Genomic DNA, 17824 nt, shown 5'->3' on the forward strand with positions numbered 1-17824 from the left:
CTTTCTACAAGAAAATATTTGCATTAGAAAAGGAAGTTATTATGCGGAAAAACCTTCAAGCATAAAGAAATCGAGCTCTAAAATGTACATGAATAAGCAATAAATTATTAACTAAATCTATGAACTGTAGTTCTAAATTGCAGACATACAAAATGTACAGATTTTAGGACAGGTATCGTTAAGTAAGTGTACACAAGAATTCCACCACCATTGGCAGACCCTGACCGTTTATAAGAAAAATTTCCTATATTTTTTTGCTTCTCTACTTTTTCAAGAAACTAAAATATATCACCTATTACACTGCAACTTCGAATCGAATTCTATACAAAATTACATTAATTCTTTCACAAGATTGACCTCCAAAGGCTTTGCCAAAAACCGGCCACGAGGCTGTAATACCTCTCTCCCAGCTCGAAAAAAATGACCATCTGAAATGGAAATCAGATTACTGTTACTCGGTCAAGGGACCAAGAAAAATGATGCAACCGCACCTGGAGTCTCCACAATTTCAGTTGCTTCGGCTATTCTAAGAGCCATTATAGCTTTATATGTAGTCAAGTCAGCATTTTCCATGAGGATTTGAGCTCTTTGCCGCTTTAAAACAGCTGATTGCTCAGATCTGTCAGCGAAAGCTCTTGCTACTTGCAATTTGAACAAGTTATTCTTGTGCTCCGAAGTGTCTCTTTCAGCTACCATTTCTGTGCAATCGAAGTTTTACAACTACCTTTAGTTGGGATAACCCCGTACAAGACTCACAACCAAGATGAAAACAGATATCAGCAAACGCTTGTCAATTTTTATCACAATATTATTGTGAGATTTGAATATGAATGTTGTGTTTCCCATATCGTATTAAACGATAACTTTTTAAAAACAGATATCAATATGTTCCTCGGATTTTTTTTACAGATAACAGTATGTTAAAAATTGTTCAACGAAATTTGGCAAACAGACAAATTGACACAACCATAGAAACAATTCCAAATTAAACAGCAAATTTCTTAGAAGACCAAATTGTTGATTCAAAGTATTCAACCAAATTTGGTAAACACAAATTTAACACAACTAGAACTTCAGAAACTTCATGTTATGCACACTAACCTTGAAGCAAAATTCGTTGCTTCCCTCTCCCAGCTTGACATGCCTGACGTTTGAATGATCTTTTCTTCCGTAAAATGGACCTCGGGATCACATGAGATCTTCTAGGCTTGTATAGCTGCCAATGAAATTGAGAAGGTAAATTCGGAAATCAAATGGTCATGGCTTCGAGACCCAATTGTACAATCCCCACCCCCAACCCAAAAAAAAAATCGAAGAGAAGCCAATATCACATATAGCTATGAGTAAAAAGTGCATGGAAAATTATTGCTTTTCTAATATACACAGAGTAAATAAAGTCAATCTCATGACAAATTGAGATTTTTTACCATATATAATAACCATATTCCAAATTATAATAGGCAAATACACTCCACCACATGTAATTGCAGTATTAGAATGTGAACTTATTTTACCTGGAAAATCCTGACAAGTGCTGATTGTTTCTGTCTTCGCTTTTTAATCCAGTACTTATGGATAGCCTCTATAAATTCCTTTCTTTCTAAATGGATGCAAAAATCATATGCTGCCTTCTCGTCAGAATGATCATCCCCATTGCAATGAAAACCTTTTTCAAGGGCATCAACAACCAACTCAAATCGCTCGGGTGTTATAAGTTCATGAATCTCCCCTTCTGAGGACAGAGCATCATTGAATTCATTTAGCCACTTTTCATCATCCGAGTCCATGTCATAACTGGCAGTCATCTTCGACAACGCCCTTGCTAGCTCATCATCGTTTACAGTGATATATGAATCTGGTCTCACATATGGCATATAATTGTTTTGAACAGTATTGGATACCACTTGCACCCCAGGAACGGGAATGACACTAGCTGTAGGAGCCTGTAAATTTTGGTCTGAGCACTCTTTATAAAGTTCCTTGAAAATCAACCAGTCTTGCTTATCAGGAAACTCGAACTTCCATCCCCCATCTCCTGACCATAATGTTGCATTAGTGAAGCGATTAGAACAAGATGGCCTCATGACACTCTGCGTAGTGAGGCTGTATCGTTTCATTCCATCCTTCATAACAGCAAGAACCCATTGTTTTGAAGCAGATAGTTCTAAAGTGATTATAACTCCTTCTTCCCTGTAACACTTGTCCGTTTCAATGATTAATAAGTTCGCTGAACAACTGGCACCTGTATTTGGCGGTATAAGCCCCATAGCAGCTTTTGATTCCTTGGAATGTGTGGAGGACCGGCTCTCATCCATCCCAACTGCAGATATTAGTTCTTTGATGTACTTGGAAGGACTTGTCTTAGCTAAACCCCCAAGTATGCGACTAGGTGCTGCAGAAGAGGAATGAGTTGCATTCTGTCTAAACCTTAAAAGATCGGAAGCCAAAGGTCCATTAGATTTTTTAGCCCGAAAAGCAGATGGTGGTCTTCCTCTCTTACGTCTAAGAGAACTCCTTTTCTGGACATGTCTACTATTTCGATATTGCATGCTTCGAAGAGCCAATTTAGGCAATCCACCAATTGTCTGAGACGAATCCCTCTGCCTTAAACCACCAATACTTGATACAACAGAACAGCTATTACAGGTATCTTTCCAAAGAGAAATTTGAGATGTTACTTCTCCAAAGTTCTCCTTGACACCCAATGGAACCACAACAAACACATAGGCCAATCGTGCCAATCTCAGCTGCATACTCAAATGCAAATACATAAAGCTAAAGGGTACCGCAGAAAAATCCACAGCAAACATGGGTATCAAGGACCTGGATCCTGAAATTATGCATAAACCAGGACTCTTGATTGGGATTGACCCCTATAACAAGAAACATAAAATTATTAACAACTTCAATTAAGCTAACATTCAGAATAAACAAAAAAGGTGAATGGATATCCTTGTATCTTGATTTGGATCCTATCATCTCATTACTCACCTCATATTCTTATCTGAATGTCATATTCTTATCTGAATGATCACTAAGGTTCTCAATAATTTATGCATGCAAAAATAAGATGATCATTTAATTTCACGAGAATTTCAGGAAATGAGACAACAAATAAGTACATTTAAATTATGTAAATTTTAATAAGAGATCCTTAGATGTATAAACCCATAACTTCATAAAAAATTTAACAGTATAAATTGATTGAGAAATTTTACCTGGAGAAAAATTATACCATGCGAAGAATAACAATCAAATATGGGTTTTGAATGCACAAACACAGAAAGCAGTTGTAATCCAAACTCGACCCTCCTCATATAGTACAGTACTGAACACAAGAAGCAAGAAATCCAATGACTGCTATCATAAGACGGTTTGATAGAAACAACAGCAAGCTTTTGACCTGAAGCAGTGTCAACAGAATAGTCACCACCAGCTTCCAATGGAGCAGCGGCTTTGTATTTATTCCTCCACTTTTTCCTGAAAAACTTCTTCCCAAACCTCTTATCCTCACAAGACCTGCTGCTTTTAAATACTTCCCTTTTTCTTTTTCTGACATACACAATTCCTCGCATCTTGTCCACATCTCCAACATCCATGTGTGCATCTTCTTCTACTTTATGTTCCTCAACAATGAACATCGCATTGCCCTTACCGTTTCCTTGCGATGCAATCTTGCAGGGATCACCAGTATCCCCTCCACCCATCGAGTCATCAAGAATATCAATCCACTCATTTTCCCGAACCGCTCTAATGAACTTGCCATCTTCATGTGGCGGTTCAGACCACAGCCGCCTACCTGACCGCAAAACTATCGCTCCAAGAACCCTTGTACTGCGTCTCATTCCTACTGAAGGCATGGACTTGCTCTGTTGCTACAAAGTAGCAAAGACCCCAAATTTGCTTCCCCTTCACTTTCCAACCCCACAAAATTAAACACCAAAAATGAGCTCAAATAGAAGCATCTAACCTCTGAGATATAGTCAAATCCTTGTTTTTAATGTCTTCTTAACAAAGCAAACTAGCAAGTTTGATTTAAAAATAGAAGTATGAAATCAGTCTAAATCAGAAAGAAATACCCTAACCGAGTCAATAAGACAGAATAAGAACAGGTTCGGGCCAAATCCAGAACAAAAGGAGTCTTTTTTATGAAGATGACACTTATATCTCCTTAAATGTCAGTCTTATAATCCCAGACGCGATCTCGATAAGCCAAACACTGATAAACACAGAATCCCAATTAGGTCTCCACAACATTCGAACCCAGTACACTCGGCCCAGAATAGGTCCTTCCAAGCTGTTACTGCCATTTTTCACACTCCTCCCAGAACCAAAAAAGATTCCAACTCGATTCGACTCGGCCCACCACACACCTTGTATAATTTTCACTTCATTTTACACCATCCTTCGGCCGTCACTACATAAAGAAAATAAAACGCTATAAAATGCAAAAAAATACATAAAAAAACACGTCCGGAAAAAAAACTCGATCTTTTTTCAAGATAACGAACCGAAATACCAATAGATATCGACGCATAAAATTGAAGAAACAAGAAAAAAAATACCTGGACAGGAAGAGAATCAAAAGATCCCTTTCATCTCATCTATGATACCCATAATTCCAAAAAAAAATATTCATTTATTTCCTGTTTATTAATGGCGTTCACGTTGGCTGCGGGGTGACTAGCAGGTTGTTTTTAGGGTTTATGAGAACGGGAGAAGAGTGACGACTGATAACTACTACTTCCTACTATCGTAAAAATTGTGATCTGGACCGTTGAAACCCTAATAATCGACGGCCGTGATTAGAGGACCGATAATATTATGCGAGAGTGTATATTTTCAATTTTTTTACGAGTATAGAAAATGACCAAAGTACCCGAAAAAATGATGTGAATATACCGAAATATTTGATTTTTATTAGGAAATGTTGGTGAAATAAATATATATTTTTTCAAATTTTGAAAAAATATATTATGATTTTAAATAAAATTTATTGTTATAATATTATTTTAAAAATAAATATTGACATATTCGATATAACGAAAAGAAATTTTTTTTAAAGCAGAGAACTCTATCGACGGGCCACTATAATTTTTTTTGTGTACTACACTGACAATAGTTTTGAAAGAACACATTTGTGAATATAAAGAGATCGGAAAATTTTTCATAAAAATTAAGAAAAAACATATAAAGCCAACACTGTGGTAATTTTTTGAGTAATATATAGTAAGTGAAATTGTTGATGTAGAATCTTGTAAAGGCCCTCTCTCCCTCCAACATGGCTCGAGCCAGGGGCGGAGGTATAGCCTCATGAACCCGAGCTTTAGTCCGGGTGGTCCAAATTTTTTTAAAAAAATTTATATGTAAATTTTTGTATAATTTTGAATAAATTTGATATTAGCTCGAGTAGATCAATTTAAAATATTAAAGGATATCAGCGTTTAAAATTCTAGCCCGAGTAACACCAAATTCCTGAGTCCGCCATCGAGCAATCCCATTTTTGGCAGTACTACTATAGGCTACCAATCTCCAACTAAAGCCACCAGCAACTAAGGCTTCACTCTAATAATTTTTTTTAATTTTTCGTTTTGTTACAGGTCATGTCAATGATAGTCTACTAATTTATAAAGTTTTTTCAAGTTTAATATTTTTAAACCAGACTGTTGACATGACATTGACATTACGTCGTCATGTTAGTGTTTTTTGGTACAATAAAATCGAAAAAAATGCTGACTAAGATAGCCAAAAAAACGAAATACATGCTTATATCACGACAAAAAAATGCACTTCTCTTCCCAAGTGAAAGACAGATTGGGAATGGTTAAGTGCACTCGTTTACATAAAAACGATGAGTCAATTTTTTTGCATAATATATGTAAATTTTGATGACAAAGAATAGGCAACGTATGTATAAAAGGATGTAGAAGAAATCAATTAAAGAAACTGTCCAACCTCATGAGTTAGCAGTGTACTTACAACATCAGCAAACTCTACATATAATTAAAAGTTTTCAGGAGTCCATTTCAAGCAACCCCCATTTCCTGTTGGAGAGAGTAGCTAGCCCATCTGAAGAACTTACAAAAGAGCATTCCATAAATTAAGCAAACAAAAAAATTCCCACAAGCAAAGAAGAAATCAGTCCAAGACTCGGACTTAGTTGCCGTACGTCTACCCTCACTCTGTTGAAAGGTATATCTCAACCCGTTAACAATTAACCATTTCTTAAGAACAAAAAAATATCGAACTCGAAATATCAAGATAATTCAAATTAATAGGGCTTAAACAATAGGGGACACTATAATGATATGAAACATCTGAGCAAATCGAACAAGAAGACCTGCTGTCCGTTCCTGATAATCAAATAGCTACGCTGAATTGGCCTCACTTGATCTCTTCTTTCTACTCTTGCTATCGATGAGTTTCTTACTACTTGCATTATTACTCGCCCCACATACGATAGTGAACTCGATCCCATATGCATTTCCAAAACATGAAAAGAGTCCCCCATCCGAATTCCTACGTGAATGCCTGCTGCTATTATTCGATATCTCGGACCGATCATAATCATCATCTGCATCAATCTTTTCACCTGGATTCATTTCCTTTCTCCATCTTTCTCTTCTTGAAGTAAATCTATACCCCTTCGCTTTTGCTTCTTCGATTGTCAAGTCCTCAAGAATGGAGCTGCCTGTTTCCTCGATATCTTGTGCAGTTATGTGCACTTTCTTGGGGTTTAATGGTGGTTGCAACTTCTTGGATAACTCAGCTGCCACGATCGAAGCAGATGGACCGATATCAGAACACGCTTCCGAACCATTTACAGTGGAACCATTGCATATTGATCCATTAACCATTGATCCATTGTTTACCGATCCGGGCTTTAATGGAAAATCCTCGTTGTTAACCTCAGACCCCACACTTAATGAACGCCACAGTTGGATTCTTGAAGTAAGTTCCCTTTGTTGTTCTTCCCCATATTCGTTTTTATGCTGTTGCAGGCTGAGAGGATTCAGTTTTTTATCACTTGGATAGTTGTTCAAAGGCATGCTTCTCATTGTGCTGTCAAGTAGGGCAATTCCCATGTTGAGTATGCCCTGTGGGCTGCCGGATGGTCTGCGGACTTGTAGGGCAACAAAACGCGTGTTCTTAGGGTGGTTATGCGACATTCGAACCGCCGGGGTGATGAGATCGTTGATTAGGACCTGCACCGTCCCCACCAGGACATCGCGAAACCACGAAACCGTGTAGATTTCAACGGTCAGGGTCCCGTTTTCCGACATGAGGAGCTCATTGTCCACACGGAACGCGAACTTGTCGTTCCATGTAGGGTTCATGTGGCCATTTTGATCGGTTCGGGTTGTGAGCTTGCGGTTGGGGTGGATCCATGTCGTCGCATATGTTCGCATAGATTTCGTGATGGAGGCTAGGTCTTGAGCCGATATCAAGCTGATCTCAAGTATGTTCGAAGGGGTGGGTGGCGGTATTTGGGAGGAGACGGAGGAGGATGTCACGGTGGAACAGGCAGTAGGGGTTGGGATGGTTGGATCCATTCGTCTTTCCTCGAAAAGACGAACGAATCAGGAATGGAAAATCAGCGGAGGCGTGACAGAGGAGGATGTGTTTTTGTTGATGATGCATGGTTGGAAAAGTGGTCGAGGGAGGAGTTGTTTTCTAGACCATTGTTTCTTGAAGTTCAAATTGGTTGGTTTTAGTTGCACGATCTCATGAATATAGGACTTTTTCAATCGATATTTGAGGCCAAGCCTTAAAAATTGTTAAAACAAATTTTATGAGAGAAAATGATGTTACCATTTCAGTAGAAATAATTAGTAAGAATTTGATATGACAAGAATGGTCAGAATTTATATAAATTTGGAATTGGAATTTTATCATTTTCAGAATAAGGGTATTCTTGTCTATAGGATCTCACATTAACATTTTGAATTAATATTTTTAAAAGATAATAATTTATCATTTTTACAACCATTTTTATTTTTAAAGAAATTAAGAGAGAGAGAGAGCTAAATACAAAGGACAAAAGAACATCGTCTTCTTCTCAGCTAATTATTGATCATTCCTCAGTTGGGTCAGATTCATCGTCGGAAAATGTAAAATCACCGAAAATCCTTATCCGAAAACTTAATAGCCTCATATATATGTGTACAGTACACGGAAATCAAGAATTGACAACACTTGACAAAGTATTGCTGCAAACGTATGAATTGAAAAGGTGGAGTTTTTCTTTGGTGGGTGTTCATTCATTTCGATTTTCTTGATTTTTTGTCGTCGTCGTACCAAGGGATTAAGTGCTGGTTTTGTCGGGGCTCTGCTTCGATTTGTGGGATTTTTTCATGCATTAATTGAAATTGGCTAGTAGTGATGATGGTTCCGGGGAATGACACATGGGAGTCATTCTTGAATCCGATTCAGGTTCTTAAGAATGTTTTTTCGGCACTTGAATTGAATTTCCGAAAGGTTGCGAAGAGTCTCGAGCTTTGAATTAGTGGGGTTTATGTGAATGGAGACTTGAATGGTGATGTTAATAGTACTAAAACGGAGCTGGTCGCAGCTCCGTTAAATGCGAAAAGAATGAGTGGTGCGAGTACTGATCATTTTATGGGATAAAAGGGAAAGTTCCGATTAAGATATTTGTTGGAATTTTTCGGGAAAATGTGTCAATCAGGCTCATAACTATGAAAACCATGGTGTTGAGAACCATTATCTGAGTGTGCCAAAGAAAGGCCTGAAGCAGAGATATGGAAGAGTTAATGGTGGGAAAGAGGATAGTAATTGTTTGCACCTTGAGGTGGTATGGTCCTTCTTAATTAACGGTTTTATTCACGGCTTCCCTACGCCATCAAATTTGGGAGAACTCGAATTCGGACATGCAATGGTTTTCTTATGATTCAGGGGTGCGAGTGGAAATAAAACCTAATTTTTCTAGTGAAATCAAACAGCAGGAGTCCGAGGTTAAAGAAAGAAAAGATTTGTCAATAAAATATTTTGTTGGGATTGCATTTGATCAGTTGAGTCATTTTTCGAAGTTTGATAGGGCTGTTTCAGAACATGTGTGTAAAAATATTGAGCACAAAGCTTCACCTCCTACTCCTATAGATCAGGTTGACTACTTTAAGGCTCTTATTGGTAATTTTGAAGGTAAAAGAGCTGTGAATGGATTTTTGGGGAACTTAAGTTTGGTCCGAGTTGGAGGGGTGCCCTCTGGTATGATCGAAATGCCTTCTCTTAATGATGCAGGGGATGAGGGAATCAGTCATGCAGTTAATCAAGAAGATAAAGGAGGCACCTCATTTCAAAATTTGGCCAATTGATTTCTAAGTATTTCATTATCCAATGATGAGCGTTTGAAATCAACTCTATCTAATGTATCATTGACAGAATTAATTGAATTTCTGCCTCAGATGGGGAGAACAGTAAAAGAAGATCATCCTGACAAGAAGAAACTTTTCTCTGTGCAGGATTTTTTCAGGTACACAGAAGCTGAAGGTATACGAATCTATTTAGCATACTAGTCTTTCATGCGCACCGTTTCGAACATGCGATCAAAGCTATATCTCCACTTTTCATTTTCAGTAGTACTCGACCATAAAATAGTGTTCAATATTGGAAAACCTTGTAGTAATGTCTAGTAATGTCCTGTATTAAGATTTTTGTTGAAGGTTATTACATTTTAGTCAACAAAGTTCTATTGCAAATGTGCAGGGGATTATCAGGAGACGGATTCTATGCCATGTAATGCTATTCAGAATCAGCATTTGTAGTCTGAAAATTCAATATCCTTGCTAGTTGCTATTAGCTATTGAAACGAGTCTCCTTGAGAATCTCAATATATATTTTCCGTTCTTCAGGAAAGAGGTTTTTCCAGGAGTTGGATAGGGATGGTGACGGTCAAGTTACTCTAGAAGATCTTGAAGTTGCTATGAGAAAGAGAAAACTGCCTAAGAGATACGCTCTTGAATTTATGCGACGTGCTAGGAGCCAGTTCTTGAAATCTTTTGGTTGGAAACAGTTCTTGTCCTTGATGGAACAGAAAGAACCAACCATTCTTCAGGCCTATACAAGTCTCTGCTTGAGTAAGTCAGGGACACTAAAGAAAAGTGAAATCTTGGCATCACTGAAGAATTCCTGCGAATGAAGACAATGCTGATGACATGATGCGTTTTCTAAATGCTAGCACCAAAGAATCTGTATCCTATGGGCATTTCAGGAACCTTATGCTTTTGCTCCCATCAGACCGGCTTCAAGAAGATCCTCGGTAGTTTAAGGTTTTTCTTTTTATCACCTTCTCAAAGAAGGGGCGTTATTAAGAAAATGCACTAGTCATATTTTAACTATGGATTATTAGCCAGACTTAGGAAAACATGAAATGTTACGTAAAATAGTGTTGCTTCATATATCCTAGAGTTGGTCTTGTATCATGATTTTGTAGATAGAAGCCTTTTGTTTTGTCCACAGCTACTAACCAGGCCTAGGCCTATTTATGATGTAAAGAAGTATCTGGTTTGAAGCTGCTACTGTGGTTGGCGTGCCTCCTCCTGTGGAGATACCTGCTGGCAGTGTTCTGAAATCAGCATTGGCTGGTGGGCTTTCTTGTGCATTTTCCACTTCATTATTGCATCCTATTGACACAATTAAGGTAAAATCTTGAGAACGAATAAACAGTTTAAGCTTGTTTGTGTGGACGATTGTTTAAGGATTAGTTTTAGTTCTTGATTGCATGAAACAGATCCGTGCAAATAAAAATGAATTAGTCCAATAAGTACATAGCAAATATATTCTGGCACTTTTTTAATCCTTTGTTATTCGATGTGATCTCACTGATTTATAATTGTTTTCCAGACACGGCCGGGTACAAGCTTCAACCCTTAGCCTCCCGGAAATATTATCGATGCTTCCTCAATTTGGGGTCCGTGGATTCTATAGGGGGTCTTTTCCAGATATAATCGGTCAATTTTCAAGGTTTAGTTTGATTACCTGTTTTCTCTTACATTAAATGTTAACATCACTTCCTTTTTCTGGATATTAATTTGATGAATAGTGCAGCCATGGTTTGCGGTCTTTGAAGCAAGCAAGCTTTAGTAAATGTTGCACCAACTCTTTCAGAATTACAGGTAAGCATACGTTTATCGTGATTCACCTATGTTTGATTGTGCTAATTTCTTCATTTGTGGAAGTCTAGTTCAAGATGTTTCTGAATAAATTGCATTTTTAGATGATTTTGAAATCAGCATTTTTTCTTGCGTATGCCATGGATATATTTTTATGTTTCAATATCAAAGTTAAGAGTATCGTGTTTCAGGTTCAATCGATAGCATCATTTTGTAGCACCATTCTCGGCACAGCAATCCGGATACCGGTGATGAAACAAAGATCGCAGACTGGTCTATTCAGCAATTTAGGGAAAACCATTGTCGGAACTTGGCAGCAAGATGGTTTTGGGTTTTTTTTTCGTGGGACTGGTGCCACACTCTTCCGAGAGGTTCCGTTCTATGAAAAAAACCAGAACAATGACCGCTCCTCCTGGTCGACATGTAACATTATCGTTGGTTGAGTTCTCTATTTTACACCACAAAGACCTCCTTGGATTATGCAAAGGAGCTGTGCCTCGATTCTTTTGGATTGCTCCTTTGTGTGCCATGAATTTTGCTGGTCATGCTCGCAAAAAAGGCAATGGACAAAAACAGAGAAACTGGTGAACCAACCCTGCAAAAATAGTCAAGTTCTTTGTCTCGAGCTGGCCCCAATTTTTTGTACTATGTTTCCGCGTTTGTGTTTCGAAAGTCAATCGACTCCGATATGCACTTCAATTTGTGCTTTTCTTTTCCTCAATTACAATGATGACTAATATATTATTCTTCGACAATATTTAATTTTCCAGTAGGAAGAGGAGACCAAAGCCTACAAAAAAAAAGATTGCTTGAATATGGAAGAAAGTAGCAAAATAACAAAAGAAATAAATGATATCCAATGGGATTTAGATTAGAAAAAACATTAATTAATTAAAAGCTATAAAGCTAGGTTGCTCGTCCAACTCTTCTTGTCTTCACTTTTATCTATTTGCAGCTCACGATTACATACAGCAGATTTCCAACAAATAGTCATCTTGTTCCCATTGATCCCATCCTGATTAGTTACAATACCCATATTCATCTTTACTTAATAAATAAGTATCTCTACCTATTTACAATAATTATAATTTCGATAAAATAAAGAACGTGATATACATTTTCTGAAATTATGATTTTCATAAAGATAAGTTGTTCTTAAATGGAACTAGCTTGTAAATTTTGAACAATAACACACAAACAATCACTTGTACGATTTAGCATATTAGTTCTTGACTCAAATTTGAACTTGGTTTGAATAATTTAACACATGCGTAAAAGTCAATCTTGCATTTTCTTGCTTATAGACTTGCTGCTGCTTGAATATCATAATTAGCTTTTTGTCATTTCCTATTTGATTTATTCATAACCCATTTGCCAAACGAATGGTATCCGATGCTCATTTAATTCCAAAGTGAACGATTCCAATAATACTTCTAAAGCTTGTGATGGACTTCCAAGAAAAATCATACAAAAGTATAATCTTTAAAAACACACACACACACACACACAAATGTAAAGCATGTAACATGTTACATACCCGAGACCAAGAGACGATTATGAATCAATTAAATTTTTTAAGTCCATTCAAAAGTTAAAAGTGACAACATATTGTATAAATAATGTATTCATTTCTTGTGAGATAGTTTATACAAATATTTTTTCGTGAGACGAATCAAATCAATTAATACTTAAAGTTAAAAGTAATTCTTTTAATATAAAAATCATATTTTTCATGAATCAGATCGGTTTTGATATATGTCTCACAAAATTGACATGTGAGATGAGCTCACAATAGTTTTTTTATTAAAAAAATTAATGTTATTTAATGCTTATAACTATGTATTAATGACTATATACAGACTATATTCTCTCTCAATCAATCTTGGGTTGAATACATATATATAGAAGATATTTAATGTTAAAAATGGCATCAATCCAAGTTAAGCAATAATAAACAATATATAACTGATTTTCAGTTATTGTTTCTTGAGATGATGATATTCTTAGGTTAGTATCTAATCATGGATAACTTAAATTGTTAACTTGAATTCTACCCGTTAAACGATTTTCCACATGCATATATAATTTTATATGAAGCTAATCAAATTCTGTGTGTATGAAATTAAAAGTGAATCAATACTTTGTGACTTCATGCATGTTAAGTAGTATATGGAATTTCACTTCAAAATATAAAACCTCGATAAATAAGATAGAATAGAAACCGAAAAGATAATCGATTTTTTAATAATCATGTCCAAAGGCCCAAGATACTGTCATCCAAACAAAAACTAGCTGTGGAATTCTCGTAACAGATATTATTTGGCAGTACCACTGCAGGTTGTGGCAACATAAATTGTTGGTCATCTTTGCAGACTAGTTCGAATAAATTAGCATTCTGGCATTGCATGTTCAGGACCTGTGCCTGTGCCTTGGCCAGTTCAGTTTGGAGCTCGCTTATCTGTTTCTGAAGCTGGCAAATGGCTCCCGTGCAGCCATACACCGGATCCCTAACCCTCGCATTGGCTTCGTATACCATGCTGTTTACTGCATCCGCTCTTTGATCATCCGGTAGTTCCTAAAAATGTAATAGAGGCATATGTTTATCTCGTTCCGATTCGATATATTTCGCCAAAATGGGAAGTACCTCAAATTAATTGATTGCATGTATAAAGGTGAGAAGATGTATAAGAACGTAACAAACAAATCATGTTATAATATTTAGGAACGTCACAAGACTCACCAATTTTTTTAATGAAGGCAATAAAGACTTTAAACAACTTGTTTGTTGACTAAACATATATATATTTAAATCAGAATAAAATATTTCTATTTTAATATTATATTTGGTACAACATATGCCAACATTTTCAAACCGTATAATTAATTTTTTTGAAGCTTTTACAGAATAAAATTTCAAATCTTATTGTATAATTTTAAAAATAAAATTAACTAGATTATTTTATTTTAAAAAAAAGTAGTCAAATCGATAGAGGGGTATATTTGGAGGTGATGGGACAAATTTTTTCTCGCCATTTTAGGGAAATTTAACAAAAAAAAATATGTGGATATTCGGTATTCCGGTCCCTCGTTTTCTGGAACAAATTATTGATATGAAAGTGATTAACCAATTAATTAATTTAAATCAATTCTCTCATTTTTCTTGGTTCTAAAAAATATCAATACACGTACGTAGCTTTCAACGTGCGTAGATAAATACCTGCAACAACTTGCTAATGTTGCTAGCACCGAAAACTCGATGTGCGATTGTGAATTTGAGTGGTTCGGTTGGGGGGAAATATGGGGCGAGCAAGCATTTCTCCGCGCATCTTCGGCGGAGGATCTTGCAGGCAGCACATGGGCTGAGAATAATCGCTGGCGGAGGACATGAAGTTGATGAAGCAGGAGATAGGGAGGAGGAGGAGGAGTGGCTAACTTCCGCCGCCGTTGCAGCGACGGGAGTGGTGGTGGTGTTTTCAGTAATCATGCCAATTGGTTTCCCGTGCTTCGATCATTTGGAGACTTGTCTAGTATTTATAGTGAGAGACGTACGTAGTTGGGGTTGGAGGGAGATCATGTGACGCAATATACCAAATGTCATAATTTTTTTAAAAAATATTTTTATGAAATAGATTGTGACATGAATTACATGAATATGAATAATGCATTAGCACACCCTCTAAAAATTCAAAAAATTTCAAAATATCGTTATGTAAAATTATTATCGTTTTAGATTCCGTAGACCGTGGTTTTAAAAATCAGACATAAAACCCTATAACAGATTGAGTAAATATGTATGAGTTTTTATATCATATGGATGACATGTGTGTTTTTTTTTTAATGAAGGATGTATTAGCTTGTTAATAACTTTTAGGGAGTTTATGTCTATTAGACTTTTCACAAAGAAGGTTAATGCAATTAGCCCTCAAATATACATTTGATGCATTATATTGAATTCGGAAAAATACAATGCAAAAAATTGTGAATTTAAAAGTCTTGTGTTATTTAGTGAAGGGAAAATAACGTTGTCTATCCTATAAATGTCATGTTTTTCATTTTTAATCATGTTATCGGTCAATTAACTATCTTAGTCCATTAATTTGTAATTTTATTCAATTGTGTTCCAATAACAACATTAATTTATTAAAAATAAAATTTTTCCGTTCCAAAAATAAAAATTAAATAATTTACGTCTTAACAGACTTAGCTTGATGTTACACTCGTCTAGAATAAAATGACTCAAACCTTTATAGGATGTTAACAACTTTTGGATGCATTGGCCAATCAGTGTAGGCATGTTTATGCTATAAGAGTAACACGTGGCCGAGTTCACCGTCCGGTTCTATCCATCCGGTGCCGACTTTTTAACAAGAGAAAAAGACCATTCAACTGGAGCCACCAACGAGACAGCGCGTTTCGCCATCTAGCGTTTACGACGTGGCGTTTGTTTATACGGTAGTCAAGGAACCGTTGAGCTCGTGCTCAATGAGAATGCGACTTCTATTTGAAGTCTCCGGCATAATTTGATATTATGTTGCAATCATGTATATATTATTATTATTATTATTATTATTAGTATAAAAATAGATGAAATATTTAAAGTAAACATAGATATTGAGTATATTATAATTACGCTATTTTGCCCCTCATGCATAGATGAATTTATGTGACATTCTGACGGAAAGGCCGAAACATTCAAAACCCGGTTTTGGTCTCTTTGGCAATTTCAGACCTTAATATGTCAGATCGGTGCAACCTCTCTGAAGCACTTGGTTTCTTTCTATATTTCTTCGGATATCCGGGAACAAGCACTAGTACATTTGCTTTGTTTAAACTTGTTCTCCGAACATCAGATAATCGGATGAGCTATGCCACAAACACCTTCGATATCATCATCCATGCAGAATTCAGCTCGGTTACGTCCCAACCTCGAGAGGTTTCTGTTCGACCGAATATTGTCATCCAGTGAAATTGACTCGACATACCCAACCACAGTTATTGCCAACAGAGAAACCGCGGTCTATGTGTAAGTGTTTTGTTAATGAAAAAAAAAACAGTTGCAATTAGTTTAGAATTTTTCTATTTAATTTAATAAAATTTTGATACTTAATTAAGATAATTAGTTTTATATTAAAAACTCTTGACTTGAAATATTAATTTTTTACGTCCGATTTCGAAATTATTGTTTTTAGACTTTATGACACGAACTGTATAGAAGGAATATCATGAACCAATATCCGCGCCTTATCAAGGTGCAAGGGTGTGAGAAATTTGAAGACGAATTTCCATTTATATCTTTGAAAGAAGTACAAATATCAACACTGTGCGTGTGAGCTAAAAAGTACCAATATACATCATTGCTGCTTCTCACTATAGCGGTAAATTGACCTTCCCCAAAGAAATATTTTGATTGGGGATTTTTCACCAACTTCCACTTTAGTTTGCCCAATCAACGAAAATCACTCATGTGTTGGAAACAATAGCACCTTACAACCAAAAGAAAGCTTCTCTTGCTCTTCGCACACAATTCGAGTTCATTTTGGCGATAATGCAAGCACCCGACACAAGAATCGAACTCATGACTATTGAATCTCGGTCGAATACAGTGTTTATGCTTGCTTGCTTGCATCAAGTAAAATTATACATAGATTTTTGTTTCTTAGTATTTGACTCATTATTTATCGATTTATATTGATTTTGCTAAGTGCGAAGGAAGGAACATTAATTCATCACCCAACATATATAAAATGTAAAGTCAGCAAGCGATTAATTTCACATCATTAATCATTCCTTGAAAGTTCATAATACAAACATGGCCTTAAAATCAAATGCTTGTCCACACACCCACCCCAGAACGACATTAGTTATCCAACTAATACGTAAATTGCGTAGATGATCCCCGGTATGTATCCCAGTAGTGTAAGCAACAAATCGATCCAAAATTCCACCTGATTCCAAGGTAACAAACTACAAATAATTATAAATTCTATACATAAATTGAAATACTGTTGTGCAAACAATGTAGTGAATAATTCAAGCATTAGTGGGAAAATAAATACTTGGAAAAAAGAAGAAGACGAAGAAGAAGATTACCCCGCATCCGTATCTAAGGAAGACCCCAACAGGTGGTAAGAGAATTGCCAGAATCACTTCAAGAAATGTCTCGGAACCCATAATTGAATCAACTTCAACTTTTGGTTGAAAAGCAGATCTTGGAAAATAATGCTCAACAAGATGATGAAAAATTAAATTAGAACCAAGGATTCGAGCAGGTGTCGGCTCTTAAGCATTTAAAGCGTTGAAATATAAACACGTAGCACATAACGTGTCCTTTTGGCTCGGATCTTTAAATTCTAAACAGACCAAAAAACAACACTACGTGCGTCGAAATATTAACACGTAACACATAACTTAGAGGGACGATTACTTCTACGTTTTTTTAATAATATTAATTTGACAATACATGGTGGCTCGTGAATCTTAAAATGGGTAAAATAATTGGATGCAATGCAATAGTTTAGTTGGATTTTTTTTTTTTTTTGAGAACAATAGTTTAGTTGGATTTGCTTATAAAAAACAGAGAACTCACATTTCTGATTTCTTTACTTCGATATATTGCTGTAATTTTAATAATATCAGCATATTAACCATAAAAAAATAATAAAAGAGAATAAAATGGGCACTTTTCAGAATTATAA

General features: G+C 36.1%; 4 protein-coding genes and 1 pseudogene across 4 annotated transcripts; 1 reads left to right on the forward strand and 4 right to left on the reverse strand.

Annotated features, from left to right (window-relative positions):
- Window positions 1-118: 118 nt before the first annotated feature.
- LOC140989638 (uncharacterized) lies at window positions 119-4727 on the reverse strand. Its single transcript, XM_073458941.1, has 6 exons — window positions 4566-4727; window positions 3219-4417; window positions 1515-2873; window positions 1102-1216; window positions 492-698; window positions 119-428 (listed from the first exon to the last, which is right to left on the reverse strand). Exons 2-6 carry the CDS (start codon window positions 3858-3860, stop codon window positions 331-333), a joined length of 2421 nt encoding a protein of 806 aa, XP_073315042.1. The 5' UTR covers window positions 3861-4417; window positions 4566-4727; the 3' UTR covers window positions 119-330.
- A 1641-nt stretch (window positions 4728-6368) lies between these two features.
- LOC140990087 (uncharacterized) lies at window positions 6369-7553 on the reverse strand. Its single transcript, XM_073459664.1, has one exon. It carries the CDS (start codon window positions 7551-7553, stop codon window positions 6369-6371), a length of 1185 nt encoding a protein of 394 aa, XP_073315765.1.
- A 462-nt stretch (window positions 7554-8015) lies between these two features.
- Window positions 8016-11876, forward strand: LOC140989543 (uncharacterized; annotated as a pseudogene).
- Window positions 11877-13337: 1461 nt separating this feature from the next.
- On the reverse strand, window positions 13338-14623 carry LOC140989544 (LOB domain-containing protein 1-like). Its single transcript, XM_073458778.1, has 2 exons — window positions 14347-14623; window positions 13338-13704 (listed from the first exon to the last, which is right to left on the reverse strand). The coding sequence occupies exons 1-2, from the start codon at window positions 14611-14613 to the stop codon at window positions 13378-13380; spliced, it is 594 nt and encodes a 197-aa protein (XP_073314879.1). The 5' UTR covers window positions 14614-14623; the 3' UTR covers window positions 13338-13377.
- Window positions 14624-16886: 2263 nt separating this feature from the next.
- LOC140990497 (low temperature-induced protein lt101.2-like) lies at window positions 16887-17431 on the reverse strand. The gene is made up of 2 exons (XM_073460216.1): window positions 17220-17431; window positions 16887-17074 (listed from the first exon to the last, which is right to left on the reverse strand). Exons 1-2 carry the CDS (start codon window positions 17298-17300, stop codon window positions 16991-16993), a joined length of 165 nt encoding a protein of 54 aa, XP_073316317.1. The 5' UTR covers window positions 17301-17431; the 3' UTR covers window positions 16887-16990.
- Between the last annotated feature and the right edge of the window lie 393 nt (window positions 17432-17824).

The sequence above is a fragment of the Primulina huaijiensis genome, chromosome 12 (assembly GCF_012295235.1).
Source record: "Primulina huaijiensis isolate GDHJ02 chromosome 12, ASM1229523v2, whole genome shotgun sequence".
NCBI lineage: Eukaryota > Viridiplantae > Streptophyta > Magnoliopsida > Lamiales > Gesneriaceae > Primulina > Primulina huaijiensis.

Coding starts and splice junctions, on each gene's coding strand:
- LOC140989544 (XM_073458778.1), bottom strand. CDS start 14,613: ATGATTACTGAAAACACCACCACCACTCCCGTCGCTGCAACGGCGGCG. Junction 13,705..14,346: donor ACATTAGCAAGTTGTTGCAG/GTATTTATCTAC, acceptor TTACATTTTTAG/GAACTACCGGATGATCAAAG.
- LOC140990497 (XM_073460216.1), bottom strand. CDS start 17,300: ATGGGTTCCGAGACATTTCTTGAAGTGATTCTGGCAATTCTCTTACCA. Junction 17,075..17,219: donor TCCTTAGATACGGATGCGGG/GTAATCTTCTTC, acceptor CCTTGGAATCAG/GTGGAATTTTGGATCGATTT.
- LOC140990087 (XM_073459664.1), bottom strand. CDS start 7,553: ATGGATCCAACCATCCCAACCCCTACTGCCTGTTCCACCGTGACATCC.
- LOC140989638 (XM_073458941.1), bottom strand. CDS start 3,860: ATGCCTTCAGTAGGAATGAGACGCAGTACAAGGGTTCTTGGAGCGATA. Junction 2,874..3,218: donor ATGGTATAATTTTTCTCCAG/GTAAAATTTCTC, acceptor TTCTTGTTATAG/GGGTCAATCCCAATCAAGAG. Junction 1,217..1,514: donor CACTTGTCAGGATTTTCCAG/GTAAAATAAGTT, acceptor TTTCATTGGCAG/CTATACAAGCCTAGAAGATC.